The sequence below is a fragment of the Lepus europaeus genome, chromosome 14 (assembly GCF_033115175.1).
Source record: "Lepus europaeus isolate LE1 chromosome 14, mLepTim1.pri, whole genome shotgun sequence".
NCBI classification, from domain to species: Eukaryota; Metazoa; Chordata; class Mammalia; order Lagomorpha; family Leporidae; genus Lepus; species Lepus europaeus.
The window spans coordinates 54510579-54535095 of NC_084840.1; the positions used below are offsets into that span (position 1 = coordinate 54510579).

The 24517-nt window shown below is 48.2% G+C and overlaps 1 protein-coding gene across 1 annotated transcript in view; it reads right to left on the minus strand.

Annotated features, from left to right (window-relative positions):
* NID1 (nidogen 1) overlaps window positions 1–24517 on the minus strand; it is a 75607-nt gene that overhangs the window by 21748 nt on the left and 29342 nt on the right. Inside the window, exons 6-12 of the mRNA XM_062210656.1 lie at window positions 23763–24014; window positions 21588–21788; window positions 19302–19547; window positions 18184–18327; window positions 11773–11898; window positions 8810–8959; window positions 7733–7855 (exon numbers count right to left, since the gene is read on the minus strand). Coding sequence (XP_062066640.1) covers window positions 7733–7855; window positions 8810–8959; window positions 11773–11898; window positions 18184–18327; window positions 19302–19547; window positions 21588–21788; window positions 23763–24014 — 1242 coding nt within the window. The remainder of the gene's footprint in view (window positions 1–7732; window positions 7856–8809; window positions 8960–11772; window positions 11899–18183; window positions 18328–19301; window positions 19548–21587; window positions 21789–23762; window positions 24015–24517) is intronic.

The window sequence follows — 24517 nt, forward strand, 5'->3', positions numbered from 1 at the left end:
TATCCAATACCTTCCTGTACAGTCAGAGCCGTGCTGCTCCCAAGAGCTACACCTGCTCTAAGCACTTCCACAATACACATCTTTGCATGCGGTAATGCCAGTGTGGTGGATGATGCCTGGCCTCTGCTGGCATTGAGACCCACGGCTCACAGCCTCATCTCATTAGCTGCCAAATGTTCCCGGACAGCACATTTCCAAGAGTGGAGATATACAAGTAAAGACGACACTGGCAGCCTGACATGGTCTTGATCTTGATGTCCCCAGGGATTTGTTACAAACACTACTATTTGTAGAAAACACAGGAGATATTTCTACTAGAACACTCTTCAATGCTTCTCCTAGGAGCTTCTTCCAGGACTCCCATGTGGTGCAAGGGCCCAAGCACCTGGACCAATTTCCACTGCTTTCCCAGGCCATAGCAGAGAGCTGGACTGCAAGAGGAGCAGCTGGGTCTAGAACCAGCACCCATATGGGATGCCAGCACTGCAGGCAGAGGATTAACCTACTGCACCACAGCGCCAGCAGCAATAATAAAAAAAGAGCATGCAACAGTGCAACAGCAGGAAAAGCAATCAGCCCTGTAGCTTGTGAGGGCCATCTCTTTTGTCACCATTTGAAAGTGCACTGTTGAGCTTTCTTCACCCCCCGTGTCCCAGAGTGCTCCCCCCAGCCCTCTCCCAAAACCTTGCTGCTGTAGGCTTTGAAATCACTGTATGTAGGGGCTGACATGGTGGTGCCCCTGACATTAAGCCTCTACCTGAAACACCAGCATCCCCAATGAGTCCTCACTGCTCCACTTCCAATCCAGCTCCCTGTTAATGCACCTGGGTAGGAAGCAGAAGGCCCGAGAGCTTGGACCCCTGCCACCCATGTGGGAGACCCAGATGGAATTTGACTCCTGGCTTCAGCCTGGCCCAGCCCCAGATGTTGCAGCCATTTCGGGAGGAAAAAGTGGATGGAACATTTCTCTCTCTCATCTCTCCCTCTAACTCTGCTTGTCAAATAAGTAAATGTTTTTAAAGAATCACTGTATTCAGCAAACTTTTCACATCAAGAAGCTTGAATCACCTGTTTGTGTTAAGCATTTACTGTTGACAGCCAGGTGCCCCGCTCACAGGTGAGTCCCCGAGGTCACAGGCTAATGGGAAAGTTGAGGACCCTGGGCAGGAGAGCACACTAGGGGAAGTGGCTGGCAGTGGTCTGAACAGGCTGCTAGGGGAGCAGAGAAAGAAAGGAAGCAGAGAGACTCGGGGCATGGTAAGAACGGCGGTGTGACAGGTGGTCCCTGGGGTTTAAGTTAGAGAGGAATTCTAGTAAGGGAAGGTGTGGCAGAACCACAAGGACCAATGAGGAGCCCGCTCACCTGGAAATGGGGCCCTTTGAGAGATGCAAGGGAGGGAGGGGGGAGGCGGTGGTCAGAGGGGGCACAGGCAGGCCATGTAGAGGACAGAGGAGCATGCTCAACTATACCATGAGTACATGATCAGCCAAATCCAGAATTGGGAAACGAGACTCAACAGGTGTGTTCTTAAGTAGACCAAATGCAAGGAAAAGGAAGGGATGGAGGGAGCCAGTGATAGACACGTGGGCAGCACTGAGCCTGCAGTGTCAAGGAATGTGCGCGAGTGTGAGAAAAATTATAAGAAGTGTAGGGCACTGATTAGTACTGAAGTCAAGTTTGTGGCTGCCCTGGGGAGAGGGAGGAGGCGATGCGTGGGACAGAGCACCTGGAGGGACTTCTGGGGCAGGTGGCAGAGTTCTAACTCTTGACCTGGGTGCTGGGGACAAGGGGGCCACTTCAGAATAACTCCCTGAACTACCCACGTGTTCTGCATGATTTTCTGTACCTATGTTTTATTTTATAAGAAAACTGTAGGGAAAAAATAATGGGAGAAGAGAAACAGAAGGCAGCGATTACTGATACCTCTGATGAAGAATTAAACTAAGAAGGCAAGGAGCAAGATGAGATGCCAGCAACAGAGGGCTGCACAACTGAGGAGAACGTTCATTATTTTTATGTGAAAGGCAGAGAGACAGAAAGAGATCTCCCGTTCACTGATTCATTCCCCAAATGCCTGCAACAGTTGTAAATGGGCCAGGCTGAAGCCAGGAGCCCCGGACTCAAACTAGGTCCCCCAGATGGGTAGCAGGGACCTGATTACTTGCACCACCACCTGCTGCCTTCCAGGGTGAACATCAACAAGAAGCTGGAATCCGAAGTGGAGCCAAGACTCAAACTCAGGCACTCCAATATAGGATACAGGCATCCCAAAGGGTTTAAGATTTTATTTATTTGAGAGGTAGAGTTACAGCCAGTGAGAGGGAGAGACAGAGAGGTCTTCCTTCCATTGGTTCACTCCCCAGATGACCGCAATGGCCAGAACTGTGCTGATCTGAAGCCAGGAGCCAGGAACTTCTTCCAGGTCTCCCACCTGGGTGCAGGGGCCCAGGCACTTGGGCCATCCTCCACTGCTTTACCAGGCCATTGCAGAGAGCTGGATTGGAAGAGGGGCAGCCATGACTAGAACCGGCACCCATATGGAATGCCGACACTGCAGATGGAGGATTAACCTACTGTGCCACGGAGCCACCCCCCCACCCTGAAAGTGTTGTCTTAATGGTTGTGTCAAACCTCTGCCTGAAGATTCATTTTGATTTATCTGTTGGGTGAGCAGCATCACAGCTTCTTTTGCAGGTTAATTGGAATCACCAGCAAAGACAGAAAAGGCACCCGCCCAGGATAGGAGCTGAGAGCAGGAGTGACGATTTCATCTCAAACAACAATCCACCCAGTAAATTCAGGCTGATTGGAAATTTATCATCTGGCATTGCATTTCATGTGTACACCTCTTTTCTCTTAGAAAAGTAGTTGAGGGGTCAGCAGTTAAACCACAGCCCATGATGCCATCATTGTATTCAAGTCCTGGCTGCTCCACTTTTGATCCGGCTCCCTGATAATGCGCCTGGGAAGCCATGAAAGATGGCCCAGGTGTTTAGGCCTCTGCCACGCACATGGGAGATCCTGACAAAGCTCCTGGCCCTTAGCTTCAGCCTGGCTCAGCCCCAGCTATTGTGGCTATCTGGGGAGTGAACAACAGATGAAGATCTCTTTCTCTGTAACTCTGCCTTTCAAACAAATAGATAAATCTTTTTGAAAAAGAGAGTTGATACTGGGCTTTTTATTTATAATCAAAATAATCTGTATAAACCCCATCGATCTTAACTGTTTCTTCAAGGTCTGGATATGACTATATTTGGAGAAAAACTGCTATGAAAAAGCCTTTTTATATAAAGAATTCAAGCAAGCTTTTTGGTAAGCTAAGAAATTATTCAGGCCTCCCATTCCTGGTTTATACAACGAAAAGATGAATTACGGCATTCCCAGAGCCCCTTTCAGCTTGGACTAGGAAATTCACGTTTCTTCACGTGGGGTTTGCTTGAAACATGAACCATGAAACAAGCCGCAGAAGGCTACGAAACAAAAAGCCTGCGTACTGAATCGTTCCCCTGTTGTCTCTAGGTTGTGTTATCCTGCACGCTTCCCTCTCTCCTTGCAGTGCTGCTCTCTGAACTCTTCTCTCTACAGATGTGTGGTGCGGACTGGAGTATGCTGGGAAACACACTGGTGCCAAGGATTGAGAGACGTGAGGGAGCATCCACAGGCTTGGAGCCTGCCCGTAACGACAGGGTTTACACCTCCAGCCAGGACTTTTGAAGACCACTGGCAAGTGCCCTTTGTTACAAAATTCTAGGCAATAGTAATTATTGGATGCTGTCCAGGCAAGGTCAGCAGCTGCGCTGGTCGCCCTCCAAGGTGGGCCCCTTTCTCCCCACCCCCTGGAATTCACACCCTTGGGTAGCTCCGTCTACGCTGTTAAGAGGTCTGGCTTGAGACTAAGAGGATCAGGGGATGTGATAGACGTCCCTCCTCAGAGCAGGACATAGAAGACTGTGGCTTCCATCTTGGGCTCAGCTCTCCACCCCCTCCCTGCCATCACTTGCTGGGGAAGAAGCCAGCTCTCAGGCCTTGAAGAGATCCATGCTGTGACACGCTGAGGACAGCCAACAACCACGTGGGGCCTGCAGCGGGGACCCTTCTCTGCCACCAGAGGTGACCACAGCCTGTGTAACATCTTGACAGTGACCTCATAGGAGGCTCTGAGCCAGGACAGCCCTGGGGAGCCGCTCCTAAATTCCTGACCCACAGAAACAGCGAGATAATAAATGCTATGGTCTTAAGTGGCTAGTTTAGGGATACGGACTGAGTGTTCCTTATCTGAAATGTTTGGAACCAGAACTGTTTCAGACTTTGGACTTGAGGATATTTGTCTAAACTACCAGTCAAGCATCCTGAAAATCTGAAATGCTCCAAAAGTCTAAAATTTTGCTAACAAATTGGCACTCAAACAATTTGGGGCTTTAGAGCATTTCAGATTTCTGGACTAGGCGTATTCAACCTGTACTTGATATACAACAATAGATAACCAAGATGTTTGCACCAGGAGTCCACAGGACACTACACATTATTTTTCTCTCTGGAATATTTCACACAATATTTTAGTCATACAAGATTTAGAATATAATTAAAAATATCTATATTATATTCTAGCTGAAAAAGAATGCCAATGTAGCCCCAGGGCTATGGTCTGAATATCTGTGTCCCCCATGCATTTGTGCTGGAGCCTTTGGGAGGTGATTAGGTCATGGAGGCAGAGTCCTCATGAATGGAACTCGTGCCCTTATGAAAGAGGCCTCAGACTCTCACCCACTCTGCCATGTGAGCCCCTCTGGCCACCTGTGGACCTGGAAGTGGGCCCTCACCATGCACGGAATTTGCCAGCAGCTTGATCTTGGACTTCTCAGCTGGAACTGTGAGAACAGATTCCTGTGGTTATAAATTACTTGGGCTAAGGTATTTGTTACAGCAGCCCAAACACACTAAGACATAGCCCACCCCACTCCCAACTGTCCCTTTTAACAGACAAACTCTATCCTGAAGTTTGTTTCTCTTTCTCATACGCGCATTTTATAGTTTTCTTTTGCATGTCTATGCACAGGTTTATTTTCATTCTGGTTTGTACTTTCTATACATGGAATCATATTGTACAGATCTTGTTGTAGCCCCTGCCCCCCAACAACATATGATTTTGAGGTTTATCCATTAACTCAAGTTCATTTGTTCTTGCTGCTGGATGCTGTTTCATGGCATGGATTCTGCCCTAAGTCCTCTGTGCACTCCTCCTGCTGACAGCCATTGAGACTTTCTGCTATCACAAACAGCACTCAATGAGCATTCTTGGGCATTTCTTGAGTGTATAACTAGATGAGGAATTTCCTAAGGGACGGGATTAAATACATAAACAATTCTGCCAAATAGCTCTCGTTGGATTTATCCTTGGCCCATCTTTATAACCCAGTCTACAGATCTGGATTTGTTTCTGTTTAGCCAACAGAGCCTTAACAAGGGGACAAGGAGTCAGGGCAAAAAAAACAAAAACCAGAAAATGAAACATCTGCTTCCCTTTGAACTGGAGATGTGAAGCAAGCCTAAGGAAATAATGAATGCTAGTCATTTTTAATAGCTGCTGGAATGTCTTGACTCAAATGATCACGAACTGGTCTTTATGGAATCTGCCTATCAAAATCTATGAGCAGCACCGCGGTCATGACCCATCGTTTCAGGATCAAAAAGGCTGGCCCGATCTGGCCCCTCTAAGCCAAGGAGTCAGCACACTTCTGTCAGGAACCAGCCAGGAGGCTATGCAGACTCTGTAAGCTTTGCAGGCTTCATAGTCTCTGGGACAAGCACCGAACCCTGCCTCCGTAACAAGAAAGCAGCCATACATTATACAGATGGCTGTGTTCCAATAAAACTTTATTTACAAAAACAAACCATGGGCCAGATTTGGCTCAGGGTCTGCAGTTTGCTGACGCTTGTTCAAAGCAGATCAGCAACATGTAGTTGCTGAAAACATCAAAGTTTAGACTTGAATCTGATATTCTCTCCTAAAAACTAGTCCTAGTGAGAGTGTGGATAAATAAATACTTCCATGAACGGTTGGTGGGAATGGAAACAGGTGTGTTCACTTATTTCTTCAACAACTATTAACAGCTGTGAGCCCCACTATGGCCACAGACTCCAGTCACAGACTAGTGATATGGACGGACATCTAAGTAATAATTAACCACTTTAGAATGTGGGGAGATGAAAATCCCACTTATCCCTTATTGAAAACATTTTTTAGTGGCATGAATATATCTGACCAGCCACAGTAGCAGTCATTAAAAATAAACTCCAGTTTGATGTGTCAAGTACATTTGCAATCTCATGTCAGAACACTGTGTGTGGTTGAGAAGTCTGAATGCGGATTTGGACTCAATCCAATAGACTGGATTTCAATCTCCATTCTGGCATGGACTCCCTGGGTGACCCTGGTTACACCTTTCTCTTTTTCCATTTCAGCATCCTCTGTAATTTGAGAGAGTAATTGTACTTACTTCAAAAGACAGCTGTGAGCGTTATGTGAAACAGCATCTGTCAGGAGCACACAGCAGGAGCGTCACAAAGGGCGGCCAGGTGTGTGACCTGATCCCACAGCACTGACTGGGTGCTTCCCGAGTTCCCTCACTCAGGCCAGGGAGTGGACTGGAGCTGTCATGATCCTCACGCTCTAACAAGATGCCGCTCGGGTCTCAGGGCAGCACCAACTCAAGGAGCCACACAGATCAATGCAGACCATCCTATGGAGGCCTCAGCCTACATTCCTACATTCCCACACACCACACCCCACACCTGACATGCCCCGGACACAAAGGAACCTGTGCTGGCTATGTGTCAACTTGAGTGGGCTAAAGGGGGCCCAGCTGTTTGGTCAACTATTCTTCTAGGTGCTTCTCCGAGGGTGTCTGGGATGAGATGAACATTTAACTTGACAGACTCAGTTGAGCAGACGGGCCTCCCTCATGTGGTGGGCATCCCTCGTGTTGTGGGCCTCCCTCATGTGGTGGGCCCCGTCCAACCAGTGGAAGGAACGCGCAGAACAAAAACACTGACCTTGCCCTGAGTATAAGGCAGGATTCCTCCTGATGCCTCTAGACCATCGTTTCTTTTCCCTTTACCTTAAACATCAGCTTTTCCCGGTTCTCAAGCCTGCCAGCCTCAGACTGGACTACACTGTGAGCTCTCCTGGTTCTGAGCCCTCAGGAAACCATCAGTTGTCGTGGGTCTTCTGCTTGCTGAATGCAGACACTGGGAACTGTAAGCCTCCATAATCATACGAGCCAGTCTTACCATGAATCTCTTTATTCTCACATATATACACACACATATACTGTATGCATATGCACACACATATATGTGTATGCGATCATGTATATCTTCATGTGTGACAGAACCTTATGGTTCTGTCTCTCTGAGGAACCTGACACACAGCCCAGGTCTTACCCTGCACTGCTGACTCAAGCTATATGGATGATCAGCCCCCAGGCTGCCAGCACAGGTAGGGCCCATGTGGGCAGCACCAGCCCATTCTCTGATCGTTCACCTCTACAACCTTTAGTAAAAGGCGAAAGATTTATACGATCCGAAGAGAAACCAGAGGATTCACCTCTTCAACCTTAGATGCTCTGTGCAAACACCTACTATGCACCTCCCCTTCTCTCCTAGAGCCTTGTACTTGGTACTCATGAAGACAGCAATGAGCCAGCAATGCCACACACCCCATCGCCATACCTCCAGGTATACAACGGAAGCCGTCTCCCCGGTAGCCAGGTTTGCACTGGCACGTGAAGGATCCTGGGGTGTTGTAGCAGAAGGCGTCAGGGTGGCATCGGCTCGGCTGGCATTCATCCACATCTGTAAAACAGCCACCGGGCCAGGGGCAATGAGACTCTCAGGATTTGTAGTTTGCACAAGAATTTATGTCACTTGCTCAAATCTATGTGAACTTGCTTTTGATGGGGGAACAGCGACTTACAGCTCACTGAACAAGAATTTTCAAAACAGTAGCTCCCCAATTTCTATCTGGTACATTTACAAACACATTGACAGTAACATTTTCATGAAGAATCAAGCTTGCAAAAGGGAAGAAAGGATTCCTTTGCATTGTAAAATGATCCTTGCCATCATTAATGAGCTTAAAAAATGGCTTAGTGTTTAGAGACAGATTATTTAGTGCTTGACATCAAATCAAAATCTCAGTGATGAGAAAATCCACATGTTCAATAATGAAGAGAAAGTATATTAGAAATGGTCTCCTAAGGAAGTCTGGAATTTTCAGAAAACTTTTACGGTATACTGCGCTAAGTAATTCTGCAAACCCAGAGACCCAGGTACTACGTTCATTGGTTGTCTTACCTGAAGTTACCTTTAAGAGCACCCTGACGACCAATAATAGGCAGTCATTTATTTATTCAATAAGAGAACTTTGCTCTTAGAGACAGAGAAGGCCAAGTGAAAAAATATAGATCTTATTAAATAAAAGGATGGACTTTAAGCCCCATACATGTGAACACTGTTTGTCTTTTTGTGAAACTCAAACAACATCCTCCATTCCTAGCAGAGAACAGCTATCTAACTGAACCTGGGTGAGCAAGTCACTCAGAACAAAATAGTAGTCGGCGGAAGGCTTAATGTCTACACCAACCACAACAGCCCCCCAGAAGAAAAGGCATCATTCAAGCAGCCCATCTGCCCAATGCAGTCGACTGAAGAAGTCTCTCTTGCACCGAGGGTGAGTTGGTAACTTGCACACAGTAAATACCACCTAGGGAACAGCTACACAGGCAAAAAATCAGAGCAACCACGCACCTTGGCAGGCTCGGCCATCCCCAGAGAAGCCCGGCAGGCAGGAACAGGTATAAGAGGAGCCTCCTGTGTAGACACACTGCGCCCGCTGGGGTATGTCACAGTCATGGAGGCCAGTCACACAGTAATTGATGGGACGCTGGTCCATGACAGCTTTGGAACAAAAGTTCATGCACAGTGTTGGAACGAGGTTCCTGAGCAGACCCACTGCTCTTCCAAAATCCCTCCACACCAATGGTTTTGTCCAGTGGGGCTTTGTAAAGAGGGACCTGCCTAGACCCCAGACCTCCAGGTATCTCTTCAGGCTTCTCCAACATGCGCAGCTCCACTTCCCTCGAGGCTCCTAACCTGCAGACTCCCTGCACATCTGACCCTCCCCATTCAACTAACGGGCACTGCAGGATGAACGAAGGGGAAGTCTTAGAGAAGACACAACGCCAGGAATCAAAAGATGGTCAGTTGGGGGTTTGCTTTCCTGGCTCCTTCATTTCTGAACCCTGGAAAAGAACCGTGCCCTGACCTGGAACGATCAGACGAGGGGTGGCCAGCCTGGAGATGCTACTGTCCACCTGACACGGTCCCTGGGAGACCCATGCGGGCAGGTGGGGGCTGGGAAATGAGGCAGCAGAAGACAAGGAAGGAGGCTTCACGAGGAAGAAAGACAAATCGAGGCAAGGAAGTTTTTTATAAGGAGGAGAAAAGGGCAGGGCACAGGAGCCCGGGGTGCCTTCACACAGCCTCTGGTTACCCGAAACTCTAAAAATAGGCCCGCATTGAATGCTTTCAACGGCTTTTCCTGACCCACAGAGGAGGGAGAGCAGGAGCACTGGGGGAGGCAAAGCCTGGGCACTGTGTGTACCACAGCCTTTTGCTTAAGCCCACCCCTCTTCTCGCCTTGACATAAGGGCTGGGGCACAGCGTTGCACACTGCACAAAGACACCCAAGTGATGGGTAAGTGAAATTCAAACTTGGACCATGCCCCATACATCAGGCCAGGATCAGGGCCATGCCCACTCGGAGGCATCTGCGCCTTCACGTTACAGTGACTTATGGGCAAGCTGAAGCCTGTCTTCCCTCCACAAAAACATGCTTTGCAGGAACAGAGGAAGTCCCAGGTTTGTGGAAAATGCCGAAGTATGGCAGTCCGCAAAGCAGCTCCCCCGTGACGGAGACACAACCTCAAAAAACCCAGGTCACCTGCCTCCCACCCGCCTGTCCCAGGATCTCTGGGACAGTGCACGTCACCGCGGCTCACTAGGCTAATCCTCTGCCTGAAGTGCCGGCACACTGGGTTCTAGTCCCGGTCGGGGCGCTGGATTCTGTCCCGGTTGCCCCTCTTCCAGTCCAGCTCTCTGCTCTGGCCCGGGAGTGCAGTGGAGGATGGCCCAAGTCCTTGGGCCCTGCACCCCATGGGAGACCAGGAGAAGCACCTGGCTCCTGGCTTCGGATCAGCGAGATGCGCCGGCCGCAGCGGCCATTGGGAGGTAAACCAACGGAAAAAGGAAGACCTTTCTCTCTCTGTCTCTCTCTCACTGTCCACTCTGCCTGTCCAAAAAAAAAAAAAAAAAAAAAAAAAAAGCAGCAGAGAAGGAAGTGAGGCCAAATACACAGAAAATGAGCCAAAAACAGGAAAGTCGCTTTGACAGAGCTGGAATCTCAACTCTGTGCAAAGGGAACTGGCCCCCTGAGAGCACAGATGTTTGGGTCACAGTCAAAATATGAGAACGGCCTGTTCCCTCCCGCCCTGGAGACACGGCCACATCCTGGGATCTCGGGCCCCTCGGCCCCTGGGTTTTAAGACAGAGCAAAGAGCAGGTTTCCCGAGTTCAGCAAGCAGCAAGAAGGGGCAGGAGATGCCTGCTGACACAGCACAGCACAGGAGAAATCTGGTTTCAATCGGGAAGGCATGTTGAGTGCAGACGGCGCACTCAGCACATGGCCGTCCAGACCTGGAAATCTGAGAAACTTTGAACTGAAAATTCTTAGAACCAACATGGCAAAGCAAAGCAGGAAAAAAAAGAGAGAGAGAGAGAGAGAGAGAGAGAGAGAGAGAGAGAGAGAAAGAAAGAGGAAAAAATATATAAACAACCTGGCTCCTGTGGTTGGCCTATGAGCAGCACCATCTCCCAAATCATCATTGGCCAAAAGCACCATCAGCCTAATGAATAGCATCAAATTACTTCAAGAAGCCTAAGGAGTTATGGTTGTAAAATCAAAATCCATAAATATAATGGTCTCACATGGAATTCTGCACGTAACTCAGGTACAATTCAGTCTATGACAAGTAGCAACACAAAAGTGCCTAGAAGATGGTCCCTCGCCATGAATCCCAAGGCTGTGAATAACAAGGAGAAATGTCTAACGGCGATAGTGACTGAGAGGATACTGAAATAGTCACAAGAAGTTTGTAAGAAAGAAGGTTAGGGGCTGGTGCTTTGGCACAGCAAGTTAAGCCACCACCTGCAATGCCCAGCATCCCGTATCAGAGCTCAGTTCAAGCCCTGGCGGCTCCTCTTCTCCTCTAGCTGCCTGTAATGCACTCGGGAAGGCCGTGGAAGATGGCGTAGGTACGTAGGTCTGGCTTTGGTATGGCCCGTCCCGGGTGTTGTGATCATGTGGGGAGTGAAACAGTGCATAGAAGATCTCTCTGTCTCTTTCTCTCTGCAACTCTGACTTGTAAATAATTTTTTTTTTAAAAAGAAACAAGGATAAGACAAAAGCTTGTAGCAGGTGGGCTGATGGGGCTCCTAGTCTAGACGATACCGCCTACTGCTGGTAGCTGTGGCTCCCCAGGTTATTGAGGGCAGGGCTCAGTCTGATTCATCTTTGTGAACTGCCCTTCTTGATGGCGCATTGGGACCCTAGCATCTCAGGCAGGATCATCACCTGGGACAACTTTTATTAGCCTAGGGGGTGACCTCCTGCACAGGGACAGATGTTTTGACAAGTTACTTGGGGAACTTACCCACACACGTTCCCTGGTCGGAAAACCGGTAGCCCTCCACACACTCGCAGCGGAAGGTGCCTGGGTGGTTGTTGCAGATAGCGTGGCTGCCACACACTGATGGCTGCTCTACACATTCATCAATATCTGCAGAAAAGAAAAAACTCTTCAAATGCAAGCTTTTTAAAAAACCCTCTTCAGGGGCGCTGCCGTGGCTCACTTGGTTAATCCTCTGCCTGCCATGCCAGCATCCCATATGGGCACTGGGTTCTAGTCACGGTTGCTCCTCTTCCAGTCAAGCTCTCTGCTGTGGCCTGGGAGTGCAGTGGAGGATGGCCCAAGTGCTTGGGCCCTGCACCCGCATGGGAGACCAGGAGAAGCACCTGGCTCCTGGCTTCGAATCGGTGCAGCGCGCTGGCCATGGCGGTCATTTGGGGGGTAAACCAACGGAAGGAAGACCTTTCTCTCTGTCTCTCTCTCTCACTGTCTATAACTCTACCTCTTTAAAAAAAAAAAAAAAAAAAAAAAAAACCTTCAAACATCACAGAATAGAATAAAATATAAAGCATTTTTTGTCTGAGATAGATTAATTTTTTAAAGATTTATTTTTATTTTTATTTGAAAGGCAGAGTTACACAGGGAGGTAGAGGCAGAGAGAGGTCTTCCATCTGCTGGTGCATTCCCCAAACGACCTCAAAGGCCAGGGCTAGGCCAGGCTGAAGCCAGGAGTCTGGAGCTTCTTCCAGGTCTCCCCTGTGGGTGCAGGGGCCCAAGCACTTGGGCCATCTCCAATGCTTTCCCAGGCATGTTAGCAGGGCACTGGATTGGAAGTGGAGCAGCCAGGCCTTGAGCTGAGGCCCAACTGGGATGCTGGTGCTACAGGCAGCATTTTTACCCACTACGCCATGGCCTCGATGTGTGCACAGGCACCACATTAGGGAATGATCCCCAGGCCCTTTTTCTGAGTAAAGGTGGCTTTTTCCCCTCCCTCTCCTGGAGGTCGCTGCTGAGGCTGGGGTCCAGGAAAATGAGTCACTCATCAGTATGGCAAACCATGTGGGAAGGACACAGAGATGGTGTCTGGACAGCGGAATAAGGTTTCTAAACTTGAGTGCATATTTAAATATGCGATTGTTTGAAAAGACTACCTTTCTCTAACTACAGTCACCAACAAAAGTTGCCCACTTAAAGCCCATGGGATTTCTGAATGTCATCTTGAGCTTAATGCCCTAAAGGAAACTGTTAATCTGTTAGATGGTGAATGGACTAACTAGTAAGAGGATGTCCTTCACAGGAGAACACTATAAGGATCACTACAGGTACTGCAGAGCAAAACCATATGCCTCAGCATCAGACACAGCGAGGTACAGATCTTCCCTCCTATAGTTACTAACTTCAGTCCTGGGCAAGCTACCTAGATACCTTGCCTCAGTTTCCCCACTGGCAAACAAGCACAATAGTCCTCATCTTGAGGGTCCCTCTGAGGATTCCAGAAAATGGATCACCTGGCATGCTCCAGACACATAGTGACAACGATTAGGGATTCCTCCTACACCCCAGCCATGGTGATGGCTTTGGCTGATTCAGGGAACACGGCCCTCAGATGACAATCAGACTTTGAGGGCCAGTCTGGGGCTGCTGCTGGTGAAAGGCTGGATGAACCAGTCAAGCCATGGAGTTGGCCTGTCATTACCCTGGTTTCCTGTCTGCTGACAGGTTGACACGAACAGTTAGCTATACAGGTCTCTTCCATCCTAACCACAGAATATACATAGCTCCTCTGGCATTTCTAAACTCTGAGGTTCCATGCAGAGGATTTTATAATGGCTGAGATCATACAACTCCTCCCCCCCCACCCCCACCCCATCAGTCCTCTCCCTGACACTCGGGAGAGACAAAGCCTTATGTGTCCACCCCCATGGCCAGTCGAGCCACTCACTTCATGGGTGAAACAATTGCCTTGCTGGTTTCTTGGATGACATAGCACAAGACAAGCATTCTTGCCACATCAGCACCACAGTTTGTTCTGTAACCAGGCAAAAACCCAAACCATATGGTACTCAACTTTTTGAAATTATACTGGAAACAGAGAGAGTGAGCGAGAGCACGCCAAGGGTTTCAGACACAAGATCTCAAACTGGCACCACTGGAATGTTCTAGAACCAAGCCCTCCCAAAGCAGCCTCAGGCACAAGCTAGAGATGAGGGTAGGAATGAGGGGATCATCCACCAAGTGTGGACTCTGCAGCTCCCTCTGCCAGCTACGAACAGCAACAACACAGGAGAAGAAAGATCATTCCTGTGCCGCTGTCTCTGCACTGCAGCTCTTCAGAGGGTGCTCCCCGCACAGACTGCAGGGCCTGGTGGCTTAGACACAACTGCCAGAACCAAGAGCTCAGAGCAGCAGGCTTCCATCAGGAAGACAGAGTACCATCACCAGGGAAACATGTCTAAGCCCCACTCTGCCCTAGTAACTTGGACAGAAAGGCAAGTCAAGGGTTACAAGAAAGCTTCTAAGGTGATAGGGCTCTTATGTCTGACCTGGACAACCACGGGTGAGTCAGAGCTCAAGGTCAATGGGATGAGGGAAGGGTGGCTCCTGAGCACCACCTCCACCTCCATGAAGGCCAATGCACAGAAGCTATCCTGGCAGATACCCTTTTTAAAAATTTTTATTTATTCAATAGGAAGACAGACAGAGCACCCATCCACTGGCTAACTTCCCAAATGCCCACATAGTCAGGGCTGTATGAGGTTGAAGCCAGGATCCAGAGACTCAATCCAGATGTCCAATGTGGGTGACAGGAACTCAATCACTCGGAGCACCAGACCATCACCACTGCAACCCAGGGTCTGCATTAGCGGGAAGCTGGAGCCAGGAGCCAGAGCCGGAATAAGAACCCAGACACCCTGATATGGGATGTGGGCATTCAACCAGCAACTTACCTGCCAGCCTGAAAACCCGCCACATGGTTAACACCTTACTTTAGGGACAAGACCCTAGAAACTCCCCACTAGTATCACACAGTATTGCAGTTTGGAAATTCTTCCTCATGTGTGATTTAACTCTTCTCCCCTGGAAATGGGGGCCAAGCACTTAACCCTTTCTTTAGTGGACCAGTGAAAACTTTCTTACAACGTACCACAGTATCTGCTTGAAGATGAGTAGTCTTATTGTCCAGCATCTGGTCAACTTCTTCTCTAGAAAGAGCTTTCCTTTCACATAATGACTCTCTAAGTCAGTTGGAAAACCCTGGAGTATTCTTGTAAGTACTGCTTCCCTTTTTATTATTTTTAGAGTGGCTACTTTGCACATATTTTCAATGACTCTTAAGTCCTGCAATATGTCTCCTTATGCAAAGGCCAAGATCTTCTCATCATTGACTCAGTAAATGCCTTCTACAAACTGGAAAATTATTCCATGAAATGATTCAATTAACCAAAACCATCTCTAGAGACTCCAAGCTGACAGTTCTATGGGACCCATTCCACCATGTACCACAGAGTGAGTCAGAGAGCTCTGGGACTCGACTCAGCATCAGCTCCAAGCTACCCTGGGGATTCTCCGGAAGATGTCCATCCACAGCCATCCCTGTCTTGGACGCCATATGTTATTATAGCAGTGCTACACACAGTGATTAAAAAAGACTCATCCTCATTCTCCTATAAGACACTTTCCCACTCAAAAGAACACATGAAGTGGTCTGCTTAATGCAACTTCCTATTAAAAGCCTCATGTCTCAATGCATTAACACTTTGAGGCATGTACCAGTGGCCACGAACAATGAGTAGGCTGACTGGGACATCCACACATTCCACAGAGCTAACACGCCAGAACATTCACTAACCCCCGGACAAAAGCAAGTCCACATGCGACCACCTTGTTCCTGGGAAAGGACATCCAGGGATTTTCTACGACAACAACAGATTACATAAAAGCCTGGCCAGTTGTGCTTTCTGAAATGAAGCACTCTCTCTATGAAATACTCTCACTGGCATGCTCAGAGACCAAAGCAAAATCAGTCCAAAGGTCATGTTTCAACAGGGGCAGGTTAGGGCATCTCCATACTTTATCAGTATTCAGGTGACCCATCAAGTTGAAGCAGGGGTGATAAGTCCAAGTGAAGGAGCCCCTCTCCAGAATGATGTCTGTCACCATCTTCACAGCCTGGGCAGGTTCCACTTGTGTACACACACACACACACACACTGTATCAAGCTGCTCCAAACTGGTCTGAGTCACTTCAGCCATTGAAGACTGGCTCTCTGGAGAAATACTGGGAAGCTGATGATACAGGTGAGTAGGGACCATGTCTCTTCCCTGAGCCTCAGGCTAATTCCTACCACATGCACAAAGTTATCAGCAACCCGGTCACAAGCACACAACCTTTGCCTGTAAGCACAAGTCCCCACCCTCCAACATTCCAGGCAACCCAGTAAGCACCTTATGGGACAGCATGATTCCCTGACAGCAGGATCTGCTACCTTTCACATTCAATCAGCGCTCAAATGCCCCATTAGTTGGGGGTGATGGATTGCAGACCAGGACATTATCCCCCAGTTCTGAGGCTACTGGGTCTGCCAGATCCTTTCACTTTACTCAAGCAAGGATGTAGAGAGCCGTCCATCGTTCCAACCAACAACATGTGGGTTCACTCCTCATTCCAGCAGGGACACCCACTTCTAGCATTCCTTATGCTCATTAGCGAGCCCTCTGGTGCAGATTAGGTAGTACTGGTTGAAGGAAGGCCTTCACATCCTCACCCTTGGCAATGGACTTACTGCCCTTTGGTAGTGGATTAAAATGTAATAACGAGCATAAGATAAACCCATCTACATGGAAGTATCTGAAATTAAATTATAAAAAATAAATGAAGAAAGCAGAGTAATATCAAGGCTTGAATCAGAGACTTGAGTTCAAACATAACTCATCAGTGGTTCACCTTAATGAGCCTCAGTTTTCCCATATATAAAAAGAGCAGTCAACCTTACGTCTCTTAGGGTGGCCACTGTAAGAATGAAAACAAAAACAAAAACTAGAAAATAGCAAGCGGGGCTGGGGTTGTGGTGCAGCGGATGTAGCTGCTGCTTGTGATGGATGCCGGCAGCCCATATCAGAGAGCTGGCTGGGGTCCTGGCTGTTCTGTTTTCTATCCAGCTCTCTGATAATGCGCCTGGGAAGGAAGCAGAAGATGGCCCAAGTGCTTGGGTCCTCCCCCCATGTGGGAGACCAGGATGGAGTTCCTGGCTCTTTGGCTTTGGACTAGCCCAGACCTGGCTGTTGTGGCTAGTTGGGGAGTAAACCAGTGGATGGAAGATCTCGATATGTGTCTTTTCCTCTCTCTCTTTTACTCTTTCCAATAAATAAATAAATCTTCCTTTAAAAAAAAAGAAAATAACAAGAGATGCCAAGGATGGAGAAATTAGACCCTTGTGCACTGTGGTGGGAATATAATATGGTTTAATCTGGAAAACAATATAGTGGTTGCACAAAAAAAATTAAACCCTTTGATCCAGGAACCCCACTTCTGGTTAAATATTAAAAGAACTGAAAGCAGACACTTTAACAGATATTTGCATGCCCACGTTCCTAACAGTAATATCTGAAACAGTCAAAAGATGGAAGCAACCCACATGGCCATTGATGGATGGATGGATGAACAAAATGTAGCAAATACATATAATGGAATATCATTCAGCCTCACAAAGCAAAGAAAATTCCAGACACACAAAAACACGGGGCAGGGGGAACCTTGCCGACATTATGTTACATGAAACAAGCCAGACACTAAGAGACAAATGCTAAATGATTATGTAATGTAGAAGGTCAAATTCATAGCTATAGGTAATAGAACGATGGTTTCCAGGAGTTGGGGGAGGGAAGAATGAGTTATGGTTGAATGGGTAAAGTCTATTTTCCCAGATGAAAAAAATGCTAGAGATGGATAATGACGATGGCTGCACTACAAAGTGGAAGTACTTAGCACCACTGAACTGCACACTTTAATGTAGGTGAGATGGTAAATTCCCTTATATGCATTTGCCCAAAATTAAACATATTTTTGAAAAAAAAAAAAAGGAACAAATGAATCTATAGCAATAGAATCGCTGCAAAATTGGACAAGATGGTATTTGTGAAGTACTTAACACAAAGAGTGCTTGGATAAATCAGAGCTACAATGGAGTGAAGTATGTGGAAATTCTATTCTGCTGCTTAGCACTGCTTCATTAAATCAGATGAAAGACAGGGTCAATGCCCTAATTTTACAGAGGAAACAGTGAGTGCCGATCGCAAACAATCCAGGCATGGCACCCCTAGCTGTACTTACCCCCATCCACACTTCCTCGCCCCAGCACTCTGGTTTATAGAATCTGGATGGTTCCTCCCTGCCCATCTCCCCAGCTCCCCCACAAGCCAGAACCAAAGGCTGTACCATAGCAGGTCTGCCCGTCTCCTCGGAAGCCAATGGAGCACTCGCAGGTGAATTGTGTCCCAGGGCCAGGGCGACAGGCAGCATTGGTGTCACAGCCGTGAGTGCCAATGTAGCAGGGATTCTGAAGGGCATCAGGGGAGCCATCTGTGAAGGCAGAGACATTGGAACCAAATGAGCCTTTGGCAACCATTGCAGGCCTTCTCCTGGCACTGAGAGATACCATTCACACTGTGATCAAGAATGGGAGTACAGGAGAGCCCTGGGGTGGGATCAGCAAACACTGTGCCTCTGGCCCCCGTCTCTGTTCTTGTAAATAAAGTTTTATTGACAACCAGTCATAACCATGTGCTCATGTGTGGTCCATGGCTGCCTTTGTGCTGTGATAGCACAATCAAGACATCACGGATGGCAGGCAAAGCCTTCAATAACCACTATCTGGCCCTTTGGGAACAAATGTGCTGAGCCCTGGTACCCAGAACCACAGTTGTCAAAGGAGGGAGGTCACAAACCTCCTGCTGCTATTTACATTAAATTCAAGTTGCTGGAGAAGTGACCTGGGTACGGGGACGGGACCGACACAGGGGAAAAGGGGAAAGACTTTGAGGCCCAGAGCCCAGGCAGGCAGGAACCCTATACGTGCACAATGTGAAGTCCCACACTGCTTCATCACAAAATCGCTCTAAATGTTGGCTCCTCCCACAGCGCCAGCCATGTGCTGTCACACACAGGCAGGAGTTTGCTTTAGGCTCGTTTTATTCAGATTTTCTCAGACCCTTAACACACCTTTCAAGGTTGAACAGCAGAGTATTTAGAAGCCCATCCAGCGGCCTTTGGATGGAGCACTCCGCCAGGTAACTCAACAGGTGAGCACTGTGCACTTGACCCCACACAGGGTCACACAAAGGCTTCAGGGACAAGGCCAGAGGCAAGTTGGCTTTCCCAGAATCACAGATGACCTTTTTCTTGGTCAGAAGGTATTTTAGCAGACTTTTCTTCCGTTGCCTGACAGTAGAGCCCAAAACTCAGTCTTCAAAAAGCCAGATTATTTAGAATGAGTGAGCCCAGAGAGGACCACGTGCAGGCACCCACACAATGCCAGAGCTGACCGACCCTCTTACCTCTCACAGGCCCGATAGAGTTGCTGAGCGCATAGCGCAGGATCTGCTCCTCCTGGTTGTACAGGACAAACACGCTGTCCACCGAGAGCTGCTGGGTGTTGGCCAGGGCTGGCCGCGAGTCATCATGGACGCACTCTTGGAAGGTGATGGTCTGACGCCACTGGTAAGTGTAGGTGTGTGACGGGGCAGTGCCGTCTCGCTCGGGCTCGGTCACCGTGTACTCCCGAGTGGAGGAGGAAGTGATCACTGGTGTGCGGCAGGAAGAGGGGGTGAGGCAGGGAAATAAAGATGCAAGAAGCTTATCCATGGCAGTAAAGCCACCAGTGGCAGCCCCTCCCCTGCTGCTACCAGATGACAGGCCAGAGGGAACAGCCTCCGTGAGATGACTTCTCTGTGCCCAGACTCACTGTCACCTAGGTTCCCACACTATCATGGGTAGCATTCAATTCTCCTTGCTTTTCTCACCCGGGGGTTCCCCATAAGTTCCTGAGACTCCCAGAAGTAAAGAGTGAGATCTGGTGAAAGAACACGCACTTCGAGACAGTACACTGGACTTCACACCTCGAATCCCGCCCAAATTGTGTGACCAGGAGTCAGTTACTAGCCTCATTAGCCTCCGCTTCTTTTACAAACGGGTTGGGGTAACGTGTGGGATTCAATCGGGTAACAGGGGAACCACTTCTGGAATCAAGCAAGCTAATACCAGAGTCAAGATAACCTGTCACTTACTGAGCATGTGCCCTGGGAGTGGCAGTGTGCTCACTGCTGTACAGAGGTTACCTCACAGGATCCAACACATAGTGCTAACTGCGTGCCACCTGGACGAAGCAGTTCCATGGTATTTACAATTGAGACATTAAATGGGTTTCAGCAGCCAATTTTGGGAAACCTGACTGATGCGAAGCTCAACAGAGGGAGAGAGAGACAGTCCGCCCCATTCACAAGAGAGCTACTATTTACTCATGCAACAAAACCTTCAACTTCCTATTGAGAAAAAAAAGTATCAAAGACTCTTTATACTTTTGTGCTCTGCTGCAGTTAGCTCCCTATTAGAAGCATAAAAGCCAGAGGATAAATAAAAGATCAGTATAAGCTGCTTCTGTCCAGCTCCCACGTGCTGGCTGCCAGAAAGGCCATCTGGCTGCAGGTGGGCTGCTGGTTCCAAGCCCATTCCCCGGCTCTCCTCTCTCCCAGAAGGGGAGCTTAGCCAAGCCATGAAGCCCTTGTCATTGGTACAGCCCTTCTGGGCAGCAATTCAGTTAGTAAGAGCTTTTTGAAAGGCCTTATCACCTGATTCATCACTCCTAGGATTGAGGCTTAGAATCAGACAGAAATGTGGCCAACATGTATGATGAAGATAGTCATTTCAGAAAAATCATTATGAGAGGGGAAGGCTGGAAATAACCCAAGCTTTAAAAAATAAGAGACCAGTTTCAATTAATAGCCATTCAATAGAATTGTATAGATCCTTTTTTAGAAAAAAAAAAAAAAAAAAGAGTTGCTTGCTATAGTCTATTTAACAAAAACTATTAAATAGCTGTGATTTGACATTAACTGAAAAGGTTAAGATATAACAAAGTGCGATGATTACAATTTTATTGAAATAAAAATTATGTACCTGACTCTACATCTTATAACAGCATGTATCAGTGTTAAATGTGCTGATTTGGATATCTGTACCATGGCCACACAAGAGAGTGTTCTTGTTTTTATAGAAAATGCATGAAACATTTAGAGGATGAACCCTCATGATGTCTTTCAAATGACCGTCTGGAGGAGAATATATATATATAGGGCGAGAATTGATGAAGTAAAAGTGACAAAATGTGAATTAGTGAAGCTGAGTAGACAGCTGGGCTCTTTTCAACTGTTCTGGAAGCTTGAAATCATTTGAAACCAATACCAAATCGAGAAGAAATACAGTTTGTAAAAACTACATACAGGTACGTATTGTAGTAATATTATTTTATCTTGAAATGATAGAATGTGTTGGGATGCTTGGTACAGACTGAGGTGTGTATTTGCTGATAAAAGGCTAAAAGGAAACACACTAAAATGCAATTAACAATTATGTCCACCCAGGTTTTACAGCTCTGAATCACACTTTCTTTTTCTCACTTAGTTCTCTACAACAAGCATCTGCTATGTCTATAATTAGGAGGCAAATGATTGCAACTCAGTGGGGTCCTGTGCATTTCCCTCTACAAACCCCGGAGAGTGCTCCAGCCCCATGAGGCTGCAGTGGTGGTCCCTGAGGGTGGCCCTGGGGCGAGGGCTGGGGCTCACCTGAGCTGGAGTAGTGGTAGAGTTCAGTGTAGGGCTCAATGTGCACGGAGGAGCCGAATGGGATCTGTGGCACGCGGCCCTCCAGCTCTGTGTCGATGGTCAGGTGTCCGTGCTCGTCGATGCCGCTGAACTGCTGCTTAATGACCAGCTTGCCTGGGTACCCCACGAAGGTCACCTCTGCCTGGCGCGTGAACTCGCCCCCTGGAAAACAAGATCGGCCCTGTCACTCGGCTGTGGCGTGAGCACGCCCTCCTGCCCGCCCTCAGCTCACAGGGCGGTGCTGCCAAGATAGGAATATGCAGGGACCTCCTTGGAGGATGCTTTAGTTTGGCCAATGGCTCACGGGGCTAGTGACGCTGAGGACATCCACGAGGCCCAAATGAGCCAGGCACAGAGGAGAGGAACTGCTTCCCAGCCACAAACCAGCATCTGAGATGGGGGCTCAGGGGTTATGTGGGAAACAGCAGGGGACCCAGGTTGGACTGCCAGCTTTGCTAGATCCTGGCTGAGTGATCTTGAATAAATTGCTGAACCCCTCTGAGCCTCTGCTTGCTGGTGGTTAAAAAGGGACACAAGCTATCTTGTGGAAATTAGAGACAAAGTATGCTGAAATGTGCGTGGAGTGCTCCACAGATTCAATGCGGTGATAATTATCGAAATAGATAAGTCCTGGTCAGAATGGACAAGCTGCTCAGGGCAAACCAACACCATTTCCGGAAACCACCGTAGGATCCCATGTGTATGTGGGTTCAGGAACTTCCCTCAGTCTGGATGAGACAGCAGTCAGACACACAAGAAAAAATACAAGTATCCCCCCCTCCACCACCGTCCCATCTTCTCTCTCCCACAATGGTATACTCCATTAACAGGAGGGGCTGGCAAACTATGGTCCCAGAGCTAATCCTGGCCAACTGCCTGTTACAGTATACCCTCTCAATTCAAAGGATCCTTTAAATTTTTCAGTTTTTCAAAAAAAAAATCCAAAGAAGTTTGTTTTGTGACATGTTAAAATTCTACAAAATTTAAATGTGAGTGTTCATTATAAAGTTTTATCAGAACACAGCCACATTTGTTCATATACATAGGATCTATGGTGGCTTTCTCTGTACTAGGACAGGGTTGAGTGGTTGTAGCAGAGATCATGTAGCCTAAAATATTTAGACAAAGCTTAAAATATTTACTGTCTGGCCCTGCTTAGAGTCACCCAAGTCCCATGCAGACAGCCAGCTGGGCCCGCAGGTCCTGGGGGAATTTAGAAGGATCAGCGTCATTCACAAAGATTTGCTGTTGCAGGGCATGTGTGAAGGCGTCCTCTCCCTGGGACCTGCTGGAGCTGACGCACGTGACCAAGCGTCACCAAGAGAAGTTAGGGCATGGTCAAGGTAACAGCAGTGTGCAAAGCCCTGCAGGGAAGAAGCTGGGCTGTGAGTGGGCCTGCAGCAAAGGAAAGAGCATCCTGCTCGCCTGAGAGTGCGGACAGGGTTATAACACTCAGAATACACACGCCTGAGCAATAGGGAGAGAAAACAAGGGGCCATAAATGAGTGATTCCAACAGGCAGATTCGGCCTCTTTCAAATATGTATTCACAGATGCAGGATGCAGGCTCCTCCACTCCAGCTGTTCCCAGAAATGGGCCCCTAGCAAGTACAAGGGGCCTGGCCCAGGCAGAGCCAAGGGAATGTCCCCCATGGGTCCTGCCCACACATCTGTGGAAGACCCAGTTTTCCTTGACAGGGCACAGTCCCTAAGAAACTCCCAGGCAATGCCAAGTCCCTAAGACTCTAGTTCCCTTCCCTGAGCAGGTGCTGAGGATGCCATGTAACATCTCAGAGGTGTTTAGAGCAGGAGGCAGGCTCCATAAAGGAATGAGGGAGCTGTAAGCCCTACGCTCTGGGCTGCGAGGGTGAATGAGCTGCAGTGATTTGATTTCCTGGATTCTTCTAAATCTCAACTGTGAAATCACTCCATGATCCAAAACAAGATTTCAGGCAGCCTCAGTTTGTGTATGTCAATGACACATCGGTGTGAATTTTACCTGCTCGTTGTATTTCCATTCTGTCTCTCTAGACAATAAGGATCCACTGGTAATTCATTTGCAGACAAGCAATTGCTTTCCATTTATTCTCAGACCCCTCCCCTCCCCCAGTGTGATACAATGTTAAATATAAATTACCAGTGATGCTGAACCCATTCTTGAATCCGTCCTGCTCCACGGCAAACATCCATCCAATGATGCCTCCGATGGGGGCCAGAGGGAGCAGAGAGTACCCCACGGTCTCGGGAATGGTGCTGATGGCTGTGTAGGAGCGCCCGTGGTTCATCACCACGTAAGAGTGCAGGTCGGTGTTCTCAAAGACCACGGGCACCTGGCTGGTCCCCACAAAGATCCTCCCTTTCACCTTCCCGTTGACTCGCTGAGGGGAGCCTGAGACACAAATGAAAGAAGGCAGTGATCACTTTCAAAGAAGTGTGACACGTCTGGTAGGACCTGGACCCACACATGGAGAGAGAGAGCAAAGCCAAAGTAGCTGTTCTTCCTGAGAGTTCTCATGATCAGTGTTCACGAGCCTTGGAAAGCCCAGCACTCCTACTCTTCCACGTGCCTGGTAACAGATGGCACAAAAGCTGGCTCCACTGGGAACTTCAGGGCCATGAGAGAAATGAGGAGTAGAGCAGTGTCACCAGGGATGTAGAATGAAAGTGACTGTGGAATCGGTCACTGTTAAGAGTAAAGGGGACAGAAGCACTCATCGTGTTCAACAGCAGGGCTGACTGGATGGCCCTGATCTGTGACAGACAAACCTCGGGCTCTACAAAGGTCTCACCCTCCAGGGCTGGGATTGATGGACTGAGTCCTGAAACCACGTCTTGTGCAAGCCAGAACAGACAGGGAGGACTTCACAGGCCACAGACAGGCCTCTGTCACTG